The 26,261-nt window shown below is 37.2% G+C and overlaps 1 protein-coding gene and 2 long non-coding RNA genes across 3 annotated transcripts in view; 1 reads left to right on the top strand and 2 right to left on the bottom strand.

Annotated features, from left to right (window-relative positions):
- The window catches only part of LOC149459306 (CD109 antigen-like), a 188,596-nt gene that overhangs the window by 31,933 nt on the left and 130,402 nt on the right, over positions 1-26,261 (bottom strand). Inside the window, exons 26-31 of the mRNA XM_089681386.1 lie at positions 23,568-23,796; positions 13,802-13,967; positions 8,924-9,114; positions 8,222-8,374; positions 4,456-4,521; positions 2,824-2,963 (exon numbers count right to left, since the gene is read on the bottom strand). Coding sequence (XP_089537512.1) covers positions 2,824-2,963; positions 4,456-4,521; positions 8,222-8,374; positions 8,924-9,114; positions 13,802-13,967; positions 23,568-23,796 — 945 coding nt within the window. The remainder of the gene's footprint in view (positions 1-2,823; positions 2,964-4,455; positions 4,522-8,221; positions 8,375-8,923; positions 9,115-13,801; positions 13,968-23,567; positions 23,797-26,261) is intronic.
- LOC149459308 (uncharacterized) lies at positions 10,722-11,184 on the bottom strand. The gene is made up of 2 exons (XR_016313309.1): positions 11,108-11,184; positions 10,722-11,002 (listed from the first exon to the last, which is right to left on the bottom strand). It is a non-coding gene; the product is annotated as an uncharacterized LOC149459308 (long non-coding RNA).
- Positions 12,656-13,118, top strand: LOC149459307 (uncharacterized). Its single transcript, XR_016313310.1, has 2 exons — positions 12,656-12,732; positions 12,838-13,118. It is a non-coding gene; the product is annotated as an uncharacterized LOC149459307 (long non-coding RNA).

Below are 26,261 nucleotides of genomic sequence, written 5' to 3'. Positions count from 1 at the left end.
CAGAGAGCAGGGAAATGAAAAAGTGGGTCCACACTGCATCTGAAGTTTATTTTGGGCAGAATAGTTAGGAAAGGGGTGGGGAAACCTAAACATCTAACTGAGTACTAATTTGCTCAAAGTAGAATGGAAGGTAAAACGTTTTTCATTTTGGATAGAGTAAGGGAGGGTAAAAAAATCCGTCAGGCTTTTTTACTATCTGTGTCCTATTGAAGAAATGTTCCTTCACTTTCTGTCCCATAGCCACACTAGAAAGTGAGAGAAAATCCCTTTAAAATTAGAGAAATCCCTGTTAGCCACGAGGATCACCAGAATCACTGCCCTAATTGGAAGATTTCCCATCCATTCTTGTTCTAGTGACCACTCAAAATGTGAGATTTTCTTTAACTTTTACTGTCAATGATAATGGTCACTAGTGACTCTCCCTAACAGGGACACTAACAACAATAAAAACATAATAGGTGGTCTAATCCCTCTCCACTGTTTAAAACAAATAAAAAGATTTGCCTTCAGTTATACTTTAATTGGGGGATTGCTTTTGTTAAGGTTTAACAGCCTAAAAATAAAAATGTGGACTTTGCAGGTACCACACTAATCTAACATCATGTCATTTTTATTCAATTTCAAAGTTTTTTTTTTTATTCCAACACATTTTTACTGAGAATTTGTTTAGTTAACAATAGAATCCTAAAATGTACAATCAAAGGCCCCCAGACGGGGTGTTTAACGATAACAAAGTTTAAATTTTGATATTTTATCTATGATAGAAACGTTAAAAAAAACCTTGAAAATGGTGTTAGATATGTCGTTAGGAATGGTGTTCTGTGTGTACAACAACGTTTATATTGTACTTATTTGCATTTTTTTTAAATACTTTGTTTTAAAGAATTTGTCTGTATGATTTTAGAATGAATCTCCTGGTGTGGTACCTGTAAAGTCTGGCTATACGTTTTTCAAGGCTGTTATGTTAATATGTATGTGGTACTGACTTTAACCCCCAAGTTGTTTATGCATTTTTTTTAAAGTTTAACCAGCTCTTAAATGTATATGACCTGATGCTGCGTATCTTTGACCTAGAAATAGGGAACGTTTACATTATTTCCCCCCACCTATCCATGGAACCTTATATTACCCCTTCAGACCTTTAGCTGTCTGGATTATATTGTTAGACTCATAACTAAACCAGTGTTTACATTTTGTGCTCATTTTACCTGGCACAAAAATCATTGGAATTAAACAAGAATGTTCCCCAACACCATTTTATAATATGTAATACAGCCTAGAAATTTATAACAGAATACTTCTTCTGAGCATAAATGGATCAAACATAAATACTGTATGCAAGAGACAACAAGTTGGGACACACATTCACATTTACCAGGGCAAGCATAATGAAACATTTGTATTGCAAATGTGGTTACCTTATGTTTACTTTGAATGCCATTGTATAATGGTCAGGTGTCAAACCTTTTCAAATACAAAAGAGAAATCTGGGATAGCTTTGCAAACCTGACCTAAATCACTGTATTATAAAATAGCCTCTTGAACAATCTAGAAACTTAAAAGGATTTGTTTACCCAATAGACAATTGACAGTTTTGAGATTAATTAGCATTCCTTGAAGTTCATTGGTTTAAGTCTGGGCAGATGTTTTACAATATTCTGTTCGCTCATGCTTTTGGGTATAATCATTCGTTAATCCATTAGTACCAACCCTTTGCCATATTTCTTCACTGAATAAACAAAATGTTGAGCTATCAAAACTAACACAAAAACATATGTGTGTTGCAAACTCAATCCACAAAATATCAACATTGTGCAATATTTCAATAAAGCAAAAAAACATAAATCACAAATCCTTGTTAAAAGCGTCCAATGTAATTCAAACATGTGTGAAAAAATCTCTCACTTGGTTCCACGTGGACATGCCAAGGCCACACCCTATGCATTTCATCATAATGAAGACACCAGGGCACCAGCTGGTGCCCCAATTACATCATTGTGACAAAATGCGTAGGGCATGGCCCGGGCATATCTACATGGAACCAAGTGAGAGAGAGGTGATGGCCGGAGCAGCTGGATTGACTAACAGTGTCCAGTGCCATCTGTGCCCATAACAATTGAGTGAGATTTAAAATGATATATGCACTTTGCTTTCCTTTACAACACACGATTGGAATTTTATTTTTTTAACTATATCAATAAAGCAACAGTGAGCACTATGTCGGCTTCCATTGTGTTTTAACATGTGAATTACACTGACTCAACCATCCACCATCTCAGGTGCAGGGGATTATCAGCTTTCCTAAGAACTCAACAGGATTTGAGGTGTGTAGATCTGATTGATCACAACAGGAGCACATATTAACCTTTGTTGTGAGGATCAATATGTTCAAATGAGAGCTTACCCATATGGGGTTAATCAAGGTGGAGGCTTTCAACTTTCTATGCTCACACTCTTTATGCACTTGTGTGGAGTTAATTTATGTTAATTTTCTTCATAAGATTTTCTTCACTGAGTTTAGCACACACTTATGAATGATACTGGACTCATTTAACAAGATTTTGTGATTTATGTATTTTTGATTTATCACAATATTGTATTATGTTGATATTTTATTGATTGAGTTTGCAACACACATATATGTTTTTGTGTTAGTTTTGATTATTTGGTTTATTAATTTTTGGGTAACAAACAGCATGCCATCTTTTTGCTTGCATCTTTATTTTTCTTTTTTACACTGGTGCACAGGATATCTTTTCACATATATTTCATCATTGAAAAGTAGAAAAGAGTGACTTAAATGTTTTGGAAATAGTTACATACCTTGTGCATACATTCAGTGTTACAGTATTTATGTTTTCTTTATCATCATGTACTGTGATTCCTAAACTAAAAGGATCTTTAAAATTTGTGGATCTGCGGGTCCTGGGGGAAATGGGCCGCACATTATAGCTGACATGAAGCTAAAATGAAGGAAAATTAAATTATCAGTATAATGCATTCTGCTATATGATATGTATATTTTAAGCAACAATCTATACCTTAAGCAACAGCAGAAGTATAATATACAACAACTAAATCAAACCAAAACATTCATGATTCAGTCTGTTCTTAGCAATGTACATTTGTTTTTCCTTTTTCATTTGTGTTAATGAATTGTTGCTATGTCAACTTTTAACCTATAATATTAGCATAGGAGTCACAATAAATACTTTTTTCTTTGCAACCTTTTTATGTGCAGCATACAGTAAACTTGTTTTGAGAGTGCTGAAAAATATTACTAACTAGTTAACAAACAAACCTATTATCCAACTAACTAATACATGTTAACACATGCCCTGCAATTTGTTGTACTGCAGAGCCATTTATCTTGAATGGCAATCTAATGCACTTTCTTGAAATTCTGTAAGACTCCAAATGGCAGGATAGTGACTCTCTAAAAAATCTGAAAACTATATGGTTCACTTTAGTATCCAAATCTCTATTCATCCCATGTTTAGCTCTCCTATGCAGAAACAACAGAGAAATCTATAGTGCAGTAATTTCCATAAAATTAATCTATTTAATAAAAACAATACACTGACAAACAGATTCTCTGTATGAAATAAATAGATAAAGTGATGTAGCTGTGTGCTGAGAGAGCAACCTGTCTAATAATTAGCTCTGTTTTTACTGCTGGATCCAGGAGGTGGTTTCTATGATGGCCATGATACTGATGACTCCATGTAGCCCCTACATTTTCTTATATTTTGTTTTGATTTTCTTTTGATGCATTAGCTGACTCATTTTCTGTTATATTATGTTAGCTTTTTGATTTTTAGATTGAGCTTTCATGACTTTTTTGTTGTTTAGTCAAATATTTGGAATGTTTTGTGCTTGCCATTGGTTACCCCCTATAATAGCTACTTTTATTTCACTGGTAGTGGTGTCATCACAGGTGGCTGGATGGGGTGAGGTTTGTGGGTATATCTGTTTGCACAATTCATGTAGATGTTGCTTTGATACACATTGGCCGAGACCCATAAAAGCATCAGACATAAATAAAACCTGTGTTTTAAAATACAGTATATACTGCTGCAAGACCTGCGAGTGGCTCAACCTCAACCTGTTCATCTAACATTGTGCATGTAGAATTCTAAAGTAAGCATATTTTATTTATCCCCAAAGCAAATAATATCTGGTGGACTGCTGCTGGTTCCTAACCTTTATATGTTGCTTTTTTCCTTCATAAATAAGCTACAATGTATTCTATTTATATATACTGTATATATCATTACAAACGGTCAGCTTAGAAATTAATAGGTGTTTACATGAAGTTCAAAGCTCACTGAAAGTATATATATTTTGTAATATTAAAATATAAGAAGTTTTAAAATCACAAGACTGCAAGAACAGTGAATACTTAGCCATCTTAGTTTATCTAAAGAAAATTAACAACTTTGAGAAAAAAAGTACCTGCAACAAGGCAAATCCAATACCCTTTGCATTAATGTGAAGTTTGATATTTTCTCCAACAGTTATCTGAAAAGAAACACTTGGTGTGAAAACCTAGTAACACTTTAGACCAGCCATATTTACGGGCAGTTACTAGGTTGTTATATGCTTTAAAACTAACTCTGTTTGACTTCCTGTATCACCAGTAAAAAAGTAATGTTATTGTGAGTTCACTTTGGAACAGAGTTACCTCCAAGCTAGAGAATCACATATTCATAAAAACAAATCCTATATCTGCAATTAAATATCTATCTTTTATACACAGCACCTCAAACCTTTCTGTTATATGCAGTGCCTCCTTTTGCATATAGTGTCCAATACCTCCCTGTATTACTACTTTAGCCATACCTCTCCTCTACATGTAGGGGTTAATTTACTAAAACTGGAGAGTGCAAAATATGGTGTAGCTCTGCATAGAAACCAATCAGCTTCCAGGTTTTACTGTCAAAGTTTAATTGAACAAGGTGAAGTTTGAAGCTGATTGGCGACCATGCACAGCTGCACCAGATTTCACACGCTCCAGTTTTAGTAAATCAACCCCAGAGCGTCTGATATCCCTATTATCTGCAGTGTCTATTACTACTGTATCACATAGTATCTTATAGTTTATATTTCACAAGGGTTGATTTACTAAAGGCAAACAGACTGTGCACTTTGCAAGTGCAGTTGCTCAAGAGCTTAGTAAATAGAGAACAGCTTCACTTTACAAAACAATACTCCTTAACCCTCACATTTTTTTAAATATTTGATTCTATCTTTTGATGTGACAACACTGAATGCAAGGAAAATTAAAAAATAATAATAATAATTTTTGTTTGCACATTATTGGATGATGGAAGTCAGCAGAGCTTCCCCTCTTTTACTTAGCTCTCGAGCAACTGCACTTGCAGAGTTCAACTGCACATGCAAAGTTCACAACCTATTTGTCTATAGTAAATCAACCCTGTAGTTTTACATACCCCTTTATTATTTGCAGTGTCTCTACTTTCAATATCACCTTCAGTGCCTCATGGTTCTCTATCATATACACTGCCCTATAATTTTATATTACATGCAGTTCCTCATATCTTTATATCACATGTGGTGCCTTATACTGTATGTTCCTCTCAGCATCCCATAAGCATCCTATTCTAGCACACTGATAAGTTGTGGACTGACTCTTTGGTGTTTTGTTTGGGTGTGTGTGGGTGTTTGTGGGTGTGTGCAGTGTAGGACTGTTAACCACTTAGCTTCCAGGAACATAAGCCAACATCTTGGCTTTGAGGTGAAATGAGCTCACAGCTACACAAGAAGTTGTGAGTTTGTTTCTATATTTTTTCAGCAGGCTCAGGGCTATTTAGTAAAGGCGATCTGGGCAGCCGTACAGCCATAAAATTACTCTTAGAGGACTCACAAGTGGCACCCCCACGCTGCTAGACACTCCTGTTTCCTTATTCTTAGGCTCTCCCACTCAGTGGCGTATTTAGGTTTCATGCTGCCCTAGGCAACACAAAAATCAGCTCCCTGCCCCACCCATGGAGAGACCCTGAAACTGACTAACACACCCCTCCCCTACAAAGAGAGCCTGACATTGACCAACAACACCCCAGCCCCCTACCCCCACCCCCACCCGAGAGAGCCTTCCACTACCATCACCCCACATACACTGGCAACCCACCACCCCACCCCGGCAAGAGAGAAGACACTCACCTTCACAGATCTGGACATTTCTGGTAACAAGAGTCAGGCTCTGCATACACCATCAAGCAGCTCGCAACCTCTCTCAGATCCCACCTGGTCCCCATGCTGCATGTGTCCCTTCTTCCATCTCTTCCTTTGGGGAAAAATGCTGCTGCCCCCCTGAAAAATGCCACCCTAGGCAAATGCCTTGTTTGCCTTGTGGTAAATACGCCCCTGCTCCCACTACTTCTGGGAGCCCAAGAACAAATTAAACATTGTCAGGATGGCGAAAAGAAGGATATTGAGAAACATCCATTCCTCAATGTCCACTGCAGAGTGTGAATCCTAGAAGTATTGAACAGATTCAGAGCTCAATCATCCGGCACAGAGGGCAGGAGAGACCTCAAGTAGTAACCTGTTCAATGCTATCACAATGGTGGCTTATTAGTCTCATGTGATAGAAATAACATAAAAAATAATCCAAAAAATTAAAACCAGCCCCATTGCCCCACAAATATATATACCCATTAATATATATCTTACGTTTTTGCCATTCCGTGGGTTCATTCAATTTTGAAGCGTGACATATTTTAGAACTATTAACTTAACACAGACTCATCATTTATTTTGTACACAAAATTGAAGATTATATGGTTTTTGTGTGCACAAAAATTCCTTTTAAGTGTATTTTTGTACACTTTTGCTTTCCTGGATTGAGTTGTGCACGTATTGTGTAAAATAAAAAAATGCAACTATTATTTTTTTATTTTACAGGGCCTCTGCTTTTGAAACTATATAATGTTTTACGGAGTTTAAGTAATTTTCTAGCCAAATGCAGATTTTAACAGATTTTATGAAAAATCAAAAAGTGTTCTGGTAGCGAAAGGGTTAAATATTGAATTTATGATTTTATACTTTGTCACACACAAATGACTGAAAAGGATGAACCTGTGGATAAATGTTCCAATATTTCATACTTGATAGAAATGATGTTATATTTTGTATATCTGACTATCCAGCTGGTGTGTATAATCTATTTATATTTTTTATCAGCAATATTGCGTTCTAAAGCCTGATTCACACCAATGCATTGTGCTTTTTGTCTGTTTTGCAGTGCTGTTTTGCATTTTTGCATGCACTTTTTTCAGCTTTTTTTTTCTTAAAGGGGACTTTTTTTGTCGCTGGCCAGAGTAAAAATGCAAAACACTGCAAAAAAATGGCAAAAAATATGGCAAAAACGTACTACATGCATTTCAGCAGCTTCCCATTGAACTGTAGCAAAAATGCTGCTTTTTGCATATTGCCTGGCAATACTAGGGTTGTTGGTTCGAATCCCAGCCACAGCACCACCTGCCTGGAGTTTGTATGTTCTCCCTGTGCCTGCGTGGGTTTACTCCGGGTACTCTGGTTTCCTCCCACATTCCAAAGACATACTGGTAGGTTAATTGGTTCCTGTCTAAATTGGCCCTTGTATGGATATGTATGAATGTAAGTTAAGGACTTAGATTGTACGCTTCTTGAGGGTTAGGGACTGGAGTGAATGTACAATAAATATATACATGTAAAGCGCTGCATAAATTGACAGCGCTATATAAATACCTGTAATAAATACAAATAAAATTTTAAAAAGTCCCTGACCCTTTCCAAAAATGCAGCTGCTCCAAAAAACATAAATGTGAACATGTCCCATGGGAAACCATGTTAAATGGACTGTAGTGCGTTTCTACAAAAAGCACAAAAAATGCATTGGTGTGAACCAGGCCTAAAGGATGTGTTTAATACTAACAGTCTACTCCACAAAATATAAGGATATCTTATCAGTCATGGAAGTGTTCATGGAACCTTAATTTATGCCTATTTTTTCCAGTAATTCAAAAAGGCTATCTAATACATCCAAAACCAAGCCTGACTGCGGCATTAAAAATGTATGGTTACTTACTGTAGGTTATTTAATGCAGTGGCCCATCTGATACTTTTTAAATATGACCCATGGGTCTGCCAACCTACAGCTACATCTACCAATAACAATTACTAATAATGAATAAATACCAATAATAATGAATGTTACCGGTTTAGTTTGAAGTAGCATGCGGTTTCCTGAATTGACTGTGAAACTTGTAGAAGCCATCTGGTCTCCTTCCACTAATATGTGTAACGCTGATTTGCTTATAGAGTACCTAGATGCAAATAGTGACATTGCTTGCAAAGCTACTATGGTATCCTGTTTGAAATTAGAATGCAAGCAAAATAAGCATTAATTGTGTATTTTTCAAGATCTTCTTAACTTTTTTATATATATACTTAGAAACAACCTATTGATATTTGTGCTATTTTCTCTTATATTAAAAGTACAATAAAAACACAGTTGCATCTAAAATGGTACTAAATACTTAATATGGTACTAAATACTAAAATATATGCTTTGATGCGATGACTGATAATAAATATACAGTAATATAGTAATCATTGAAATAAAGTTGAAAAAAGATATTATGGGGGGGATTTACTAAAACTGGTGCACTCAGAATTTGATGCAGCTGTGCATAGTAATTGATCAGCTTTTAGGTTTTATTGTCAAAGCCTAATTGAACAATCTGTATGCACCAACTTTAGTAAATGTTCCCATATGTTTGCTGTCAAGCATTTGTTGCCTATACCAAGCAACAACAATCTGTTTGTAAAGTATTTAATCCAATTTACAAAATGATATGAACAAGGAAAGTTTGATAATGCAGGGTCACTGCACTGATTATAGGTGACTGTAACAAACCTGAGTGGAAGAGAATCCTCCTAGGGAGTTCCTCTGCTGGCATAACCATTTCATTACTGCTATCCCCTCAGACACTCGATTCTGAATTACATGGGACATTAAAATATAAGCAGCTGTTGCTATGTCTATAGAGCTTGGCTGCCACCATCCAGAAACTGTATGGACATTAGATTTCCAAAACATTAAATCACCTGTAGGTAAACAATATGTTCCATGTTAACAGTCAATGTAAACAACATAATACAGAATATATAATTTCATAAGGAGTTGAAGGCATGGCTGTACTAGTCTGAGGGGTTGGGCACTTCTAAGGGAACTGTAGCATTTTCTATCAACCCTTTTTAGCCAATTTAAAAATACTACAAGGAAACAGCAATGTATTGCCTTCAGTCCAGACCTTTGCTGAAATAGTGAGTTTACTCAGAAAGTAGGGCCAATTACCTGCAAGGAAACCTAGACAGGAGTCTAGGGCCCAGCGAGAGTTCAGTGACCCACCTTCTGGTCATGTGGAAGAAGGAAAGAGAGATAAGTGCTTTTAACTGGCACCTTAAGCAAAAATAAGCATCTAACCCTTACGGAGCAAGGGAAGTCCCACAGCAAGGGTAATTTTTTTGTTCTCCAGAGATCAGCTTTAAAATGTAAATCTGAATTAAAGGCATTAAAGAGTTACAGTTTTTTTGGTTTTTCTTGCAAAGGAAAGACTCTTTTGCTAAAAAAAAATCTCCCCACACTTTTAGCAATTTTTCTTTTAGAATGTACACTGCACAGCATGCTCAGAATAGAGTTGGGTCCCTGAAATGAAATAACTCCTGTGCACGTGTGCAAGAGTTACATTGTCAATGGATGAAGAACAGTGTTGCAGAACCTAGAAGAAACTGCAGGGGAGATGGTGCTGGCTTCAGATGGAATGTTGTATTGAGACTAGCCCTGTTCCACAGGAGGAAAGCACTGTGTCAGGTAAGTGTGCCATAATGTGCTAGTTTAATTATGGTACAAGCTAACCTGCACACAGTAGAATCTAGTTCCTCTTTAATGTAATACAGATAGTTTTATAATTACTATAACTCCCTATGATCAAATAGTTTTATTTAATAATAACTGCTAAGTTATAGGCATTGGCAAAGAATCCAACTTCCTGTGTGTGGGATATTTCTCATTTTCAGCTGTCTGACAGCAGCTTCCAAACCCAGCCTTGCAATCTCACGATATCCAAGTGAAGCTTTGGAACATATAATCTTCATATAAAGCATGTTTTTACTTCTCTAAGGTTGAGGGTCACATTCATTGTGGTAAGCACGCATATGTGCCATGGTGGAAGGAGCACTTGCGTGTTTTATATATGTTTGAAGAGCACCATCATTTGGAAAGTATTACACAGTGGTGGACACATTACTTTGCATGGACTTTGATTATATGACTATTATTATATTAACCTCTTTATTATCATGGCATATGTATATATATATATATATATATATATCTTCCATGAAAATATCCCCCTTGTGATGGAAATAACACAATGGATGTACAGTATTTTTTTTTACAAATTCCAAGTTTTATAATCACAAGCCATGCTATTGTCAGTTTCATAGACTATAAAACAAAAATGGTTGTATAAAATGTATAAATGTAACTACAAATTAACTAAAATACCAAATTAGAATGTCAGCTTAGAATAGTATAGAACACTGGAGGAGAAAGGTTTGCTTATGGCAACCCAAACAATATGGTAGTGTGACAAGGGCACTCCTACCTGAAAAAATAAGGTTACTAAATGATCCACGCGGAGTAATATGGATTCAAAAAATCCAGGCAATACTTTATTTGATCACATAGATCATAAGGAGGTTAAACATGAGCACGGTGAACATGTCAAACAAAATAAAATCATGTTAAAAAGCACTTGGCGTCTTCATTATAGGGTCATCTTAGCAAGTAGAGCACCATATAAGGCAATATAGAGTAATGGTGAGGTAGTTTCGCCTAGATTTCCATGGATTTCCAGCTTATATTGGAGTAAGCCATGTATTCAGCAGATATGTTCCCAATATATGTCAGGAGCCTCCTGGTATATGGAAGCTGGAATACAAAAATACACAATGTGTATAAGAAAATGTAAGAGCTGAATCGCATCCAAGCCTCACCGAGCCTCCCTCTACAGTAATTCGTGGACACTTCTATTACCTTCTCAGTTATGAGACTGTCATACCGACTTCTCAAATGTAGGGACTTCCTGGGTAGCCACCTCAAGTGAAACAAAGTCCACAGTACCAGATGATTCTGAGGATATATATAAAAAGATAGGTGTATATATCACAGGCATCAAGTAACCCCTGAAAATAAGAACCACAATATGAGTATATTACCATCAATAAAGATCAAGAAGACTCCCGTCGACTTGAAATAGGATCAGGTCCTTGATGCTTGTTTAGAGATGTATAAGGGGGTGGGAAGCCAGGTAGTCACAATACGTAAATTCCAGACACATATAGTGTATATATAGCAGGCCGTGTGTACCTGAGTCTATATACCCAATGAAGGGTTTCCAAAAATTACTCAATCTGAGAAAATTTAAGCGGTTTCATTAGGATATGGCTATGTCACAGCATACAGTGCCAAAAAATAGGATAGCGTGTATATATATATATATATATATTATCCTCCAAAGAGGATTTCCAAAAAATTCCCCGAGTATGCAGGGTAAATTAGGCCCGTATAACATGCCTTCTTAACTCCATAAATGCTCTATAAATCTAAACAGCTGTAAGCTTAAATAACTTGCCACCGGTGGAAGGTATATTCCCCTGGGGGATTGCCGTTTGCGAGCCGCAGTAATAGTAGCCTTATGGTAGTTTTTCAGAGGGCCTCGTGCCTTCCTAGCAAGGAGCTGTGACACCGCCGTTCCTTCCCACCTCGTGGGCGCCGCACCCTGTGAAGACGCCGAGCGTAGTGACGTCAATACGTTGACGCGTTTCGTCCGCCAATCACCGCAGACTGACAAAGTCTGCGGTGATTGGCGGACGAAACGCGTCAACGTATTGACGTCACTACGCTCGGCGTCTTCACAGGGTGCGGCGCCCACGAGGTGGGAAGGAACGGCGGTGTCACAGCTCCTTGCTAGGAAGGCACGAGGCCCTCTGAAAAACTACCATAAGGCTACTATTACAGCGGCTCGCAAACGGCAATCCCCCAGGGGAATATACCTTCCACCGGTGGCAAGTTATTTAAGCTTACAGCTGTTTAGATTTATAGAGCATTTATGGAGTTAAGAAGGCATGTTATACGGGCCTAATTTACCCTGCATACTCAGGGAATTTTTTGGAAATCCTCTTTGGAGGATAATATATATATATATATACACGCTATCCTATTTTTTGGCACTGTATGCTGTGACATAGCCATATCCTAATGAAACCGCTTAAATTTTCTCAGATTGAGTAATTTTTGGAAACCCTTCATTGGGTATATAGACTCAGGTACACACGGCCTGCTATATATACACTATATGTGTCTGGAATTTACGTATTGTGACTACCTGGCTTCCCACCCCCTTATACATCTCTAAACAAGCATCAAGGACCTGATCCTATTTCAAGTCGACGGGAGTCTTCTTGATCTTTATTGATGGTAATATACTCATATTGTGGTTCTTATTTTCAGGGATTACTTGATGCCTGTGATATATACACCTATCTTTTTATATATATCCTCAGAATCATCTGGTACTGTGGACTTTGTTTCACTTGGGGTGGCTACCCAGGAAGTCCCTACATTTGAGATGTCGGTATGACAGTCTCATAACTGAGAAGGTAATAGAAGTGTCCACGAATTACTGTAGAGGGAGGCTTGGTGAGGCTTGGATGCGATTCAGCTCTTACATTTTCTTATACACATTGTGTATTTTTGTATTCCAGCTTCCATATACCAGGAGGCTCCTGACATATATTGGGAACATATCTGCTGAATACATGGCTTACTCCAATATAAGCTGGAAATCCATGGAAATCTAGGCGAAACTACCTCACCATTACTCTATATTGCCTTATATGGTGCTCTACTTGCTAAGATGACCCTATAATGAAGACGCCAAGTGCTTTTTAACATGATTTTATTTTGTTTGACATGTTCACCGTGCTCATGTTTAACCTCCTTATGATCTATGTGATCAAATAAAGTATTGCCTGGATTTTTTGAATCCATATTACTCCGCGTGGATCATTTAGTAACCTTCTTTTTTCAGGTAGGAGTGCCCTTGTCACACTACCATATTGTTTGGCATGCATTTTCTTGGGTTTATGGATCCACACTTGTATAAGTGAGTCGGAGATATGACAATGACACCAGCTATTTGTGTCATTTTAGGTGGCTTGTTTCTGTTCTATTTTTGCTTATGGCAACCCCTTTTCCCTCACAACAGTTTATTTTCACCGCTCATCAGCTTTTGAAAGCCCAATAGGAACATACTGGAGAAAAGTATCAGCAGAATGTCAATCAGGCTCATAGCCAGAGGAAAAGGCAATGCTAATTCTACTGACCAATTCACAAAGTTGGTAGAAAACATCTGAGTGTACGTTTTCTTTCATTTCAACATTATAGAATGTGACCTATTGAGTAACTTATTGAAACAATAAGAATTACAGTTTTGAGTAGGCAGACCAATGTAATTCTGCTTGGCATCTATACATTATTACCTCTGATATTTGGCCCATGCTTAAAAAAATGTTTTTGCACATCCAAAATGTCCTAACATTGTTATTGCAATTCTTATAAGTTGCCAGGGGTCAGATCAGCTTTACTAATGCTATCTGGTTAGAATAATTGCCAGTACAAGGCAACATATATTCTTGACCAACACTGGCAATGCATCGGTGTGGTTACCTTCAGTCTCTGCTCGATTGTTTAGAATGTCTAGTCCTTCTTTAGCTTTGTTCCTTCCAACCAATGATAATGCATACGTCACAACACTTAGGGTGTAGTTATCAGAAATGACTTCATTCAGCTGAGACTCCATGTAATTTGTTGCAGCTGTCATTTGAGTAGAATTCTGGGGAGAAAAACATTTGTTTTGTATCAAACAATACAAATGAAGTCACATTTCTCTGGAAAAGCATACAGAGATTTTATTTATGCAAAGACATTCATATTTTGTGTTTTTACAATAGTAGTTCTTAAATGCAGTTCTTGATATGATATTTACTTTTGTCTAATACTGATCCAAAATGGGCAAATTAAATGAATCATTTACAGCACACAAATCTACTCAAACCTGTAATGATACAAAGTTTCACTTTCATCACGTACATACTTATTTTTTAGAACCATTCAAGAGCCAAGAGAAAAATATACATGCTTCTTTTTTGACAAAGCGAACAGCCCCATATATATACACATGAGTTTATGCAGACATGCCACCCTGTAGCAGTACATCTACTATAGGGCAGCGAGCAAGCAGTAAAAAAAAAAACAGAAAAACCATTTACAGCAGTTCACACATCAATAAGACTTCACTTTGTTGTGAATTTGTTGTATAGTATTTTGAAAGTCAGTTTGCTTTGACCTGCAAAATACTGAACAGGCTCCCTGGTCAATAACAATAGACCTTCTCCATCTTTGTCCATTTAGGGGGATTTCAGTTCACTTCCTGTCCAATACTCAAATCAGGAAGTGAGAAGAAATCCCTTCAAAGTGAGGGAATCCCTGGTTGTCACCAGGCTCAATGGAACTAGTGTCCTCATTGAAAGATTTCCCCTGTATTCTTGTTGTGGTGAAAACCCAAAATTTGGGATTTTCTTTCCCTTTCAGACTTGGTGGTAACAGTAAACAGGAAAAATAGAGAGGGTGAATCTCCCTATCTATAGAACAGAAGAGTGTTTTAATTCCTCTAATCCACTATCCAAAACAACAACACATGCTGCCTTTAGGTATACTTTAAGAAAGTTATAACTTCATTGCAATCATTGGATAACTTCTCTTTGCTTATTATTGATCTTTGCATTGCCCTCTTAAATTAGTATAATACATTCTGTATACAGCATATTATAACAATCTGTGATAGTATACGGTTGAATGTGCTTGAAATATGTAAATTGTGTGATAACACAATTGTTGTTACCCATGTTCAAAATGCAATCATAATATTTAGTGATACAGTATGTGTGCATATGCATTCAAAAAACAATTAACAATGCATGCAACAATGCATGCTATGCTTGCCTTGACTGCAGTTAAAAAATGCCCTAAGACACATCAGTGTACAATATAAATTGAGAAACAATGACATTTAATATTTGGATGGCTTCTCTGTGCATCGTTTATGCTATTAACAAAAGTAGGCACATTTTGCACTAGCGCCCCCTGGAAGCAGTGACACAATCCCGTGACCACTGTGTCTGTTGGACACAGCAGATCACAACACTTGGTACCCAACAGCTGTGAATGGCAAGGGTATCATGTGATTGCTATGATCACATGATTACAATGCAAATAAAACAGTCATGAATGGCTTCCATTCATGACTGCATGCTTGCTGTTGTGAAGCTGTAATTGGCCCACAGCTATCATATGGTAGCCAATCACATCATGTCAATAGTTAGCATAGAAAGCTTAAGCATAGAAAGCCATTCATGACATTTGGCTATAGCTTATAACAGTGATGCTCACAGTGTAAAAACAAATCCCTGATTACCCTCCCACCCCCCCCCAAAAAAAAGTAGTACAGTGTTATTATAGTGACACTGAACTACTCTGATGACAGTATGTAAAAAATAGTAAAAAAAGAAAAAAAAAATTGATATAATTACTTACATTTTTTTTTACATACTCTCACCAGTTAGTATCTCTGATCACACCACACCAGTCATATGATGACACAGTACTGCACTGGTGACAGTATGAAAAAAAATGTGCAAAAAACACATTTAATTTAATTTATTTAATTTCTTCATTTTCCCAAAAAATGTGACACAAAACTTGCAACTTCCATGTCTCTTACTAAATACCTTTGACTTTCCGAAAAGGGTAATTTGTAGACTCTATAACTTTCACACAGACTAGTATACACTGATTTGGATTAGTTTTACCAAAGAATTGTACCAGACTAAATTTTGGCTAAATCTATGAACAAAGATTATTTTCTAACAGGAAGTAAGAAAAATTAGTTTTTTTTTTTTAATTTTTCAATATTTTTTTAATTTATATAGCAAAGAAATAAAAAAACAGTGGTGATTAAATACCACCAAAATAAATCTCTATTTGTATGAAAAAAATGCTAAAAATGGAATTTGTGTACAGTGTTGCATGACCGAGCAGTTGCTAGTTAAAGTAGCACAGTGCTGAATAGCTTAAAATGCCTGGGTCATAGTGGGGGTAAAACCTTCTAGTGGTCAAGTGGGTAATGGTAGCACTATTTGGGATAACTGGAGATTTGTCTGTTTATGGCAATGGTTAGGGCGCCTAAAGGTATAGAATTTATACTAACTTCATTGGATAATTCATGACAGATTCATGACAGTGGATCATATAAGGGTAAATGATTGTGACAAAAAAACCACAAAAATATTTGTATGTGTGCAAAACTTTATTAGGAGACGGAATGGTTACTTTTTCAGTGTTGCAAAACCTCCAAAAAAGAAGCCTCAAGGTCCCCAAAAATGTGTTACTATTATCAAGTAAACCGGGAGTCCCTAGTCACCAACATAAGGAGAAACTGCATAAAAATACTGCTAGTTGTGGACTCAACCAGAATATTGGGTTTGTTTAAATGTATTCATATTGAAAAAACAATAATTTAAAAAAGGGCTGGTGGTCAGCGGCACAAAATCATTTCTTTATTCAACATAGACATTTCTAAAAATAGAAAAAATCCTACCACACTCCACAGGTCCCGGGTGACAACCCCCGAAGGGGAGTACCCATTAATAAACAGATCAGTTGGTAACAATAATATCTTTCTCCACCAATAATGCATATGCCCCATATACGAAATTACAAAGGCTGGTCATTCACAGGCCTCCTTAAAGGGAACATGTTCTGTATCATATGTGATGCCTCTGCCAAACAAGATCACCATAAATGGAAAATATAGTGAAAATCCCATAGATGAAGTTGTGTATTCCAGGGGAGGGTACTGTAAACTGTATGAGCCTCCTTCTTACACTAAACTGACAATCAAACATGTCATGTTATAGATGAAAATAGGCAGTTCTAGATAATGCATCAACAAACACATGTAGTCCAGAGGAGGATACTGTTGATAATATAGCTGTAAAAGCAAAAAGGCTTCACCTCCCTCTGGCGCCTAATATTAGGGCGCCATCCAGGGGAGAAAAAAAAACTAAAAAAAACCTCCCTCATACATTAATGGAAAACATCCTTGTCCTGGGTCCATCCATAGGGGATTCTTGATTTAATTTGGTGATCTTGGGAATGAAACTTCTCCAAATTTGATAAAGTGAAGGAGTAAGAACAGTGTATTATGCAGAGTTGAATAACAATAAAGCAATCTCTTTTTGGTATGTAATGCTCATTAACAGAGAGGTTTCTTCCAAAGTTTAGCAGAATAATATTCTTAGATAGAATTAAGCAATGACAGTATAGGCAGTCCCTTTAAATGCATTTCAGCAAATCGATAAATAGATTCCTTTTCCAAAGATAGTGAGGTTAAAGCATCAAAGGAGCATTTGAAGTAGACCTATGGTATACTACAGAGTTGAGTAATAGTAAGGCAGTCCCTTTAAATGCATAATAATAAGGCAGTCCCTTTAAATGCATAATATTCATCAGTAGAGAAGTCTTTTCCAAAATTAGCAGAGTGATGTTTTTAGGCAGAGTAAAGCAAGAACAATATAGGCAGTCCCTTTGAATGTGTATCAGTAGACCAGCAAAAAGGTTTCTTTTCCAAAGATAGTGAAGTTAGAGCATCAAAGGAGCATTTAAGGTAGAGTTGTAGTACTTATCATGTTTAGAGATCCGTTAAAAGTTCCCTGGGGGGGCCTGGGTTTGTGGTAACAGCCCAATCCTGACCGGTTTTGCCGGTACAACCTCAGAGGTAGGCTCAAAATTGTTTGACATGCTCTTTCTGAATTGGGTGCCTAAAATGGCTACCTTGTCTCAACTACGCATGCACAGGGTGTAACAGCGTTGTGACGCAGCGAGCGTGGTGACATCATGCGCATGCGCAGTGGAATAAAGCCCACATATATACTTAGAATGGCAATACAGTCCACATAGGATATCAAGTGCACCATCTAGTGGACATTTGTAAACAAACAGTAATTAATTCAGAGAAACATGCACATTTAAACAGTATTACGAACTATCCAATGAGGGCCAATCTAGCCTCCTCCCCAATCCTCCTCCTTACTAGGAGAGAATCCAAAAGGAGGAGGAAAGGGAGAGGCCAAGAGAACACCCAGCACATAGCACATAAATACATCAACACTAAAAACATCACTAAAAAGTTTTATATCAAAATGGTACACCAAAGACCACACAGCCCTGTGTTTGTGTACAAAATGTAGATCAAAGAGAGAACAAAACCTAAATATATATAAAAAAAAAAAAATTAGGGAGACAAAGATTGAAAAAGGAGGAGAGCTCTAAGCTGGTTTTCATTTCATTTTCAAACTAAGGTTTTCATTCAAACCTGGAGGTTTTGTAGCCTCAAGCTCCCATATCCACCTCACCTCATGTACCACTTTATCGAAGTCTCCCCCCCTAGAGTCATGGGGGACAACCTCTAATACCCAACATCGGAGGTGTTTTGGGTCACTATTATGTTTAAGACATACATGTTCTGCCAATGGAAATTTGAGGTGATAGATGGAAATCTCATAGAAGTGATCTTGGAATCTCTTGCTGATGGTACAAATAGTTTTGCCGACATAGAAGGATCAGCAGGCACAGAGAATAATGTATACAACTCCAGACGAGCCACAATTGGCTCTCTGTCTGCACCTGAGGACCCTGCCGGTCGGCAAAGTTAAACTGTCATCCTCAATCACATAGGGGCAGACATCACAACAGACACATCTATGCATGCCTGGTGACAAATGTAGCTTAGGAGGAGACCAACTAATGTCACTGTGGACCAGTAGGTCTGCTAGAGATTTGGCCTGTGTTTAAATTAGATTCGGACAATTGTTAATATATTTCTCAACTGAAGAATCCTCCTTGAGAATGTGCCAATGCTTGGCACAGATATCCTTTATGTTCCCTGATAATTCTAGATATTGTATATTGATTTTGATTGTTTCCTGATTTTCAGTGTGCTTAGATTTGGGAATGCCTTTTTTTCAGAATAGTAACTGCATAAGCTGCTTATGAATGCACTTGAAATACTCCAATAGAAATAAAAATATGAAATTATCACTTCTGGCATATTTTTAAAGGTGCATGACCAAAGGTTGTCATCCAATCCTTCTTTATGTTTGGCTTGCAACTGACTTAAAACATGCATGCACATGTATGCTTGAACTACATATGATTGTTCTGTGCCAATAACACACTTGGTATTAATGCCAAGAGACACATGACAATCCTGTCAGCAATGTCAGCTTTACATTTCTGTCCTGACAGGTGTACATTATTGATTTAAGATGTCAGTGAAATCAAGAGTTCCTTATCTGCACTGTTCAAAGGTGATCACATACAGTACATTTCAGCGCAGATGAATGTTAAGAACCCTTTGCATATATATGTATATTTGTAAAATTCCATGAGCTATATGGCTACACATTCTAGAGTTATAGAAGTAGATGTGACATGTTTCAATAGTGTTTAGTTTTTTCCAGTAGCAGAACTAACTGGCAAAATAAAGCTGCTGACTGTTCTGACCCCCCCCCCCCTTTGAATACTGATGTCATAGCGAACTGCATTTTTGTCTAAACCTGGATAAAATATTAGTTGCACATTTTGATCATGATGGATGTTACTAGGAAACATTAGAAAGTCAGTTGAATCATTAGGCTTGTATGCTGCTGTAGTATTGATATTTTATTGTATTTTCCAGCCTTATAATCAGTTGGTGTGCATTTGTATTTGCTTTGTAATGTCTCCAAAAAAGTACGACTTGTCTGAACCAATGGGAAAGTCCTTTCAACACAACTCAGACAAGACATTACAAAGTGAACTGTATTTTCCAAGTCACCGTTTTAATAAGCAATGTTTTCAATTTAAATGTCATTTTTTTGTGCTGAAACTATTATAAAATTGCATCAGTGGAGAAAATCACATATAAATTATGCTATTATGACCTCTTCTTCATGGTATGAAGCAGATGATTTCATTACATTTTAATGGCCTTAAGTAGAGGAATCCCCAGTATCAAAAGAAGAATCATTTTTATAAGACCTAGGAGAGAGTCACTGCAAGGTTTTTTAGTCAAATGAACACAAAGGCTATTAATTCATACGTGCTGGAAAACTGTGGGGTTTCCTAAGAGTGACTTTTTATATCAGAGCTCACAATTTGGCCCAGAATTTAAAAATGCTTTAGTAAAACAGAAAAACACCTTTTTACAGGTTTATGAATCAGTCTGAAAATATGTGATGTGAACAAAGTAAAGAAAAATAACTTTAGCTTGGAATATAATTTAAATTTAAAGGAAGTCTATTATGAATTGTGATGAAAAAATTATTTCACCCCTTTGCGAATCTCCGCCGAACTAGGCTGATTTCTGAACCTTTATCTGCCTGTGAATTGACATAGGGTTCTATTCTGAACATTTACCAGTTAATTTAATCTTTGTGTGTACCCCTCCCCCCAAGGAAGCAAATCAGCCATTATGTACTGTAAGCAGGGGCGTACTGACCATTTGGAAACTCGGGCACTGCCTGAGGGCCCGGGGTCAGTAGGGGGCCCCATGAGATGCCCCTGGTACCTTTTTCATAGGCTTTTTTGAGTTTGGGCAAGGACACAGGAGCCCCATGATCCCCTATTGCCCGGGGGCCCCATGAGTTGTCAGTCCGCCCTGACTGTAAGTATACCTTATACTGTAATGTAATATGTGATCTTATAGAAGTGCTGTGTAGTCATGACTTAGAGGCCCTTATTTGGACTAAGTCACAGAAGATCCAGTTTTTTGCAAAAGGGATCTATTTCTTCTTAATTAATCCCACTGGAGGTGAAAGTTTCTGGATCCAAAGTCAGAAACTCCCCTTTGGCAGTATCTCATCTCTTTAGCTACATTTGACAGCTTTACTACTGATTGTGTTTTTTCCCATCACTTTTGCTGATAAATGTGTATAAAAACGGACTGCTCTTGACCTTAAATCTTGTCTGCTACTTCAGCAACTGAACTTTGACCGTGATTCGAGATTGAATAATTTATTAATAATTTAATAGCAACAGCCCTGAAGAAGGGAGAAAGGACTCACGCCCAACGCGTTGGCTTGATGTACTTGTCAGCTTGTAAGCTCGAAAGAGCAGGGCCCTTGACTCACTTGTGTTTTGTTTTGTTACTGTATTGTCTCATGTTCTGTCCCCCACTATAATGTACAGCGCTGAGCAAACCTTTTAGCGCTATATAAATACTGTATAATATAATAATTATTCTCAATAAATGCCTCTTAATCTACTATCAAACTTTCATTCTTTTGGACATTGGGCACTTGTTCTTTCCTATTATTCCAAGTCTATGTGTGGAAACAACCTTCATGCAGTACCAGAAAAGGCAGCAGTCCAAACCCTAAGAGGGTTTACTGCCAATATCCACCATTGGGCATAACTGACTGGAGGGACATCTCCCTACCAACCCACACAACTACCCACCTACAACCAGTGACTGATCCAGTCAGTCCAGCGCAGTCTTCAGCACAAATAAGATCACTGGAGTACAAGGAAGTCAGTGCTGATATTTTCTAGACCATTGCAATAATTTTTGGAGTGGAGAATTCTGAAGTAAAATAAACAAGGCTGACTTAAGCAAACCTCTAATGGTTTGAGCAAAAGTCCTTTAATTAATAATTCCAGGCATGGCTATAGTATACATAGATACATTGGTCCAGCAAGATGAATGTATCATACCTAACCAAAGTTGAAAATCACTGAAGGAGACACCCGTACTTCAGTGATCTCCACTTGCTTCTAGGTCCTGTGCTGAGCAGCTGACCTGGTGCATTGTGAAAACAAGACGTTGGCTACTCAGCATGGGAGCCATTCAGAGAATGGTTATCATTTCCTGAATTAATGCAAAACGTTCTCTGATTGGAAGGGGCTTAATGTCACCGCCCCACCTCTCCATCTCTTACAATCAGAGAATCATTCAGAAAATGAAAAACCATTGACTGAATGGAGGCCCTGCCAAGGGGCCAACCTCCTGTGTTAAGTAAGCAGAAGTGCAGCCGTTCGGCATGGGACCCAAAAACAAGTGGAGATCACTGATGTTGCATTGTCTACAATGATTTACCAGCTTCCAAGGGTATCGGCCAGGTATATTATACATAGTTACATTGGTCCACGCTGAACACATGTACAGTTTTACGGAATGCATTTCCTATTTTACTTAATTTACAGTAACGACATTTACTATGATCACCATGTTCACAGCCTAGCCACATGTTCACTTAAAACTTTGCTCACTAAACAGTTCCTCCTCAGCCAAAGCCTCTTGAATACTGAAACACAGGAAATGTTCAGTATATTGCCATGCCCCAGAACTCATGTGGATATAGTAATATGTTACCAAAGTATTATATAAGCAGAGGTACTGTGTTTTTATGTTGTAGGAGCTACCATGATGTCAGTTACATTTCAATTTACTGCCAATGTTTATGGCCTCCATGCTCTAAACTTACATAAGGAGCCTGTGCTACCTCCAGCAGCTCATTATATTGGGTTTTAGGGTTATGATTTATGCCTTGGTAAATTCCCCTGCCCCTCACCTGCTATGCACTAGTTAGACCAGCCCTTAGCTGCCACTTCCAACTTAGTTGCCCCCATGAAGTAAAGAGCTCCCTCCATACAATTAAAAGGCTTATTGTCCCATGGTGCTCTTTCACCTGCAAGAAATGTTCAGAAAACATCCTTATTGTCTTCAAAGTCTGCAGTAAACTACATTGGATTTCACTCTAAGTCTTTTTAGAGAGTCGATGCAGATTGTGGATTCTACCATTTCAGAAAGCTGCCATACCGTCTGTAAAGACTGTGTCTCAGGAAGTATGTTCAAATGAATAAAGCAGTTTTTGAAGCAGAACAGAGCAAATGCAAAGTTTCCTCTCTTCCAAAGTAAATCAGCCAACTAGAGTGCTCCTTTCTGTGAAGATAAGTGTATTCTACAGAGAGAATAAGTGCACAGTAAGTAAACATCATGTATCTAAAGGGAGTGTAAGGGACAACTCAAATATTAAGGACATGAGAGGTGCTACATTGCTTCTGGTGCCCAGCCCTTTCTGCTTTTGCAAGTAAGGGTCGGTGTTTAAACACAGTACAAACAGTGGAGCTGTCAAGTAGGTCATAGAAGTCATGTGACCAACTGTTATTTAGGTTTAGGCTTACTGTTCCAAAAGACAATGTTTCTGTTTGGAGGTCCATGTATAACATATATAGCTGGCTGATAACATTCATTCAGTGGGTATAAAGTAAATCAGAAATATTTCTAAATAGAACAGTTTTTAAATTGACAGTTATATAGAAATTGATCTCTTACCAGAAGTCCAGGGTATTCAATCAGAGCTGCCATTATATATGCAGTTAAAGTAACTGGACTATATCGACCTCCTTGAATCTGAGTGTTTATTACTCTGCCAGGTTCCCAAAATTCTCCATTTTTTTTCTGATGCTTCAGTAGCCATGTCAATGTATCATGTAGTACTACAGGATCAACCAATATAAACTGACGAGCTTTTAAAAAGCACCGTAAGACAAATGCAGATAACCTTAAAAAAAAAACAACTGTCACAGACAAAACTCAGAAACAACAATTAGTCTCCTAAAAGAATGATAAATAACTAATATAGAAAAACTGAAACCCACTGAATCATGTAAACAAAAGTAAATGGGTAACTGGGCATTTTTAACACCAATATACAAACTCTTAATCAAGGTTCACACTGATGCGGTGCAGTACATTGCATGTGATTCGCACAGGAACCGCACTGCATTCCTGTGCAAATCACATGTGACACATTTTATATGGCTCAAATTGCAATGCATCAGCACCACTATAGCGCAGGACCCTTTTTCTGGCCGCACCAGAATTGGATCTGATTCTGCACATCGCACCGCATTTTGCAAACTGATCTCAGGGAGTTGTTAACTTAAAATACACACCCACAGCGGTTTGTATGAACAGGGTGCAATTACGATGCAGTGTGGAAATTGCACAGAAACCGGTGCAAATTCCACACAACATCTGTGTGAACCTGGGCTTAAGAGTTTAGATTAAATTTACCATCAACAGTATACACATATGCTGTAAATCCAGCTTTTATGAGCGAATTGAACTGTAATGTAAACTAGCAATTGTGCATAATATTCTTTAGTTGTGTATTTTGCAAAAGAGATACATGCATTAAAAAAAAACTCCACTGGCTGTATTATTTCCAACAAAGTCATAGGTGTAATCCCAATTATGAACTACAAGGTAGCAACTACCCTCTAGTATCAAAAGAAAAGCCCTAGGGTTGAAAGGAAAACTGCCAAATGGACAGTGTATACATTGAAATCAGATCTCTACGGAATGCTGCAATTATTCTCAAGAACTAGGGAAGATGTGGTAATATTTTTTCCACAAAACTAAAGTTATTTATAAAGTCTCTTTAATAGATAACACACCAAAAGAGTTGACAAATTTTGTATAAATGGCACACTGTGTCTATGTTCTCAAATACGTTTCTTTAATTGTTTTAGTTTTAAACTGAAATGAAGAAAATAAGCCTGTGTATTCTCGTCCAATATTAGGTGCAATTATGTTATGTTTCATATTTTGTTCATAGATTTGAATTGGATTTTGTATTACTGTAGTCTCTTTTATAAAACCCTGTGACAAACCTGATGCATTCAAACTGTACAAATAATAATTTTACATGCATCGTTAGTAAAAAAAATGCATTTCAAAACTATTAGAAAAATATGACTTTTCTTGTAAAAGTCAAGCTAAATATTTTCAATCCTTTCAGTGAAGCCATCTATCACATAAAATGAAAAATAGAGAAGCTAGAGGGAAAAAAGGAAGGACACAGGTTGAATGTACAGGAAAAAGTGTACATACTGTAGTTTGCAAAATTTACATCAGCATCTTTTTTCTCTGGAATCTCTAAAGATTTTGTAGCTATGTTTTTGTCATTGTTGTGCTTAGTTTTGAATTTCTAATTTGTGTGATAAGTTTACTTTAAAGCTACACTCTAGGCAGATATAAAATTGACAAATAATGTAACTCTGTGATCATTAATACATCATTAAATGCACTTTTTAAATGCAATGCAAGCCTGGATTTGACTTGGTATAAGCCTCTCGGAAATCTAATGTTCAGTCTGTACAGCAGGACTCAGAGAGGGATTGGGAGAAGCAACACAATGCAAACAGTAGCAGTGGTGCTGCTACCTTCTTTCAAGCCTCAGCTCCACCCAGTGCTCAGACTAAAAGGTTGCTGTCAGGAACATCAATTTAGGGCCCTCTTCCTCTCATACAATGACATACAGTTCAAAGTACTTTGGGAACACTGCGACACAAATACCTAGATGTGCGAGGCAGAATTCAACTTCTTTAATATTGATTAGACCTTAAGTAATAAATGATAACACGGCATATTTCAGGTGGTTTCCATAAAGCACCAATCAGAATACAGAAAAAAGATCTTAGTAAACTACTATATGGCTAGTCATAACAAATGCAACAGAATAATAACTTCTGCAAGCAAAAAATGGGTGCATAGACAACAGCATTTAAATGTCAAGGGAACATCTTGAATAAAATAAACCAGTTAGTAGGCACAAAGCAAAAGTTAGTTAACTATTAACACTTTCAGATGCCAATGCCTCTATATACTGTAAACCACTGGACGGAGAGTCGGCACTCAGGAAAACGTCAAGCGGCAAAACAGCCAACGCGTTTTGGCCATCAGGCTATATTCATGGCTCATCATGGCTGTTCCACAGCTATTTCATATCATTTCAATAAAGGATACTGCCATTTGACGTTTACCCGAGTGCCGACTGTCCCTCCAGAAGCAACACAATGACCCAATCTGGTTTCTTTCTAGAAAGAAAATACATATAATGTTAAACAGTACATACATTTTTTATTATAACAAGAAGTAAACAAGTAAAATCAGCTAACAACGAATCTATGTACATGAGACCTGGAAATTATATTTTATTATGGCCTGACTTTTCAGATATAA

Source organism: Staurois parvus, unplaced genomic scaffold (genome assembly GCF_062004578.1).
Source record: "Staurois parvus isolate SC_StPar_1 unplaced genomic scaffold, SC_StPar_1.0 ptg000264l, whole genome shotgun sequence".
NCBI classification, from domain to species: Eukaryota; Metazoa; Chordata; class Amphibia; order Anura; family Ranidae; genus Staurois; species Staurois parvus.
Note: the sequence above shows the minus strand (reverse complement) of the source record. Positions and strands in the feature narration are given on the sequence as shown.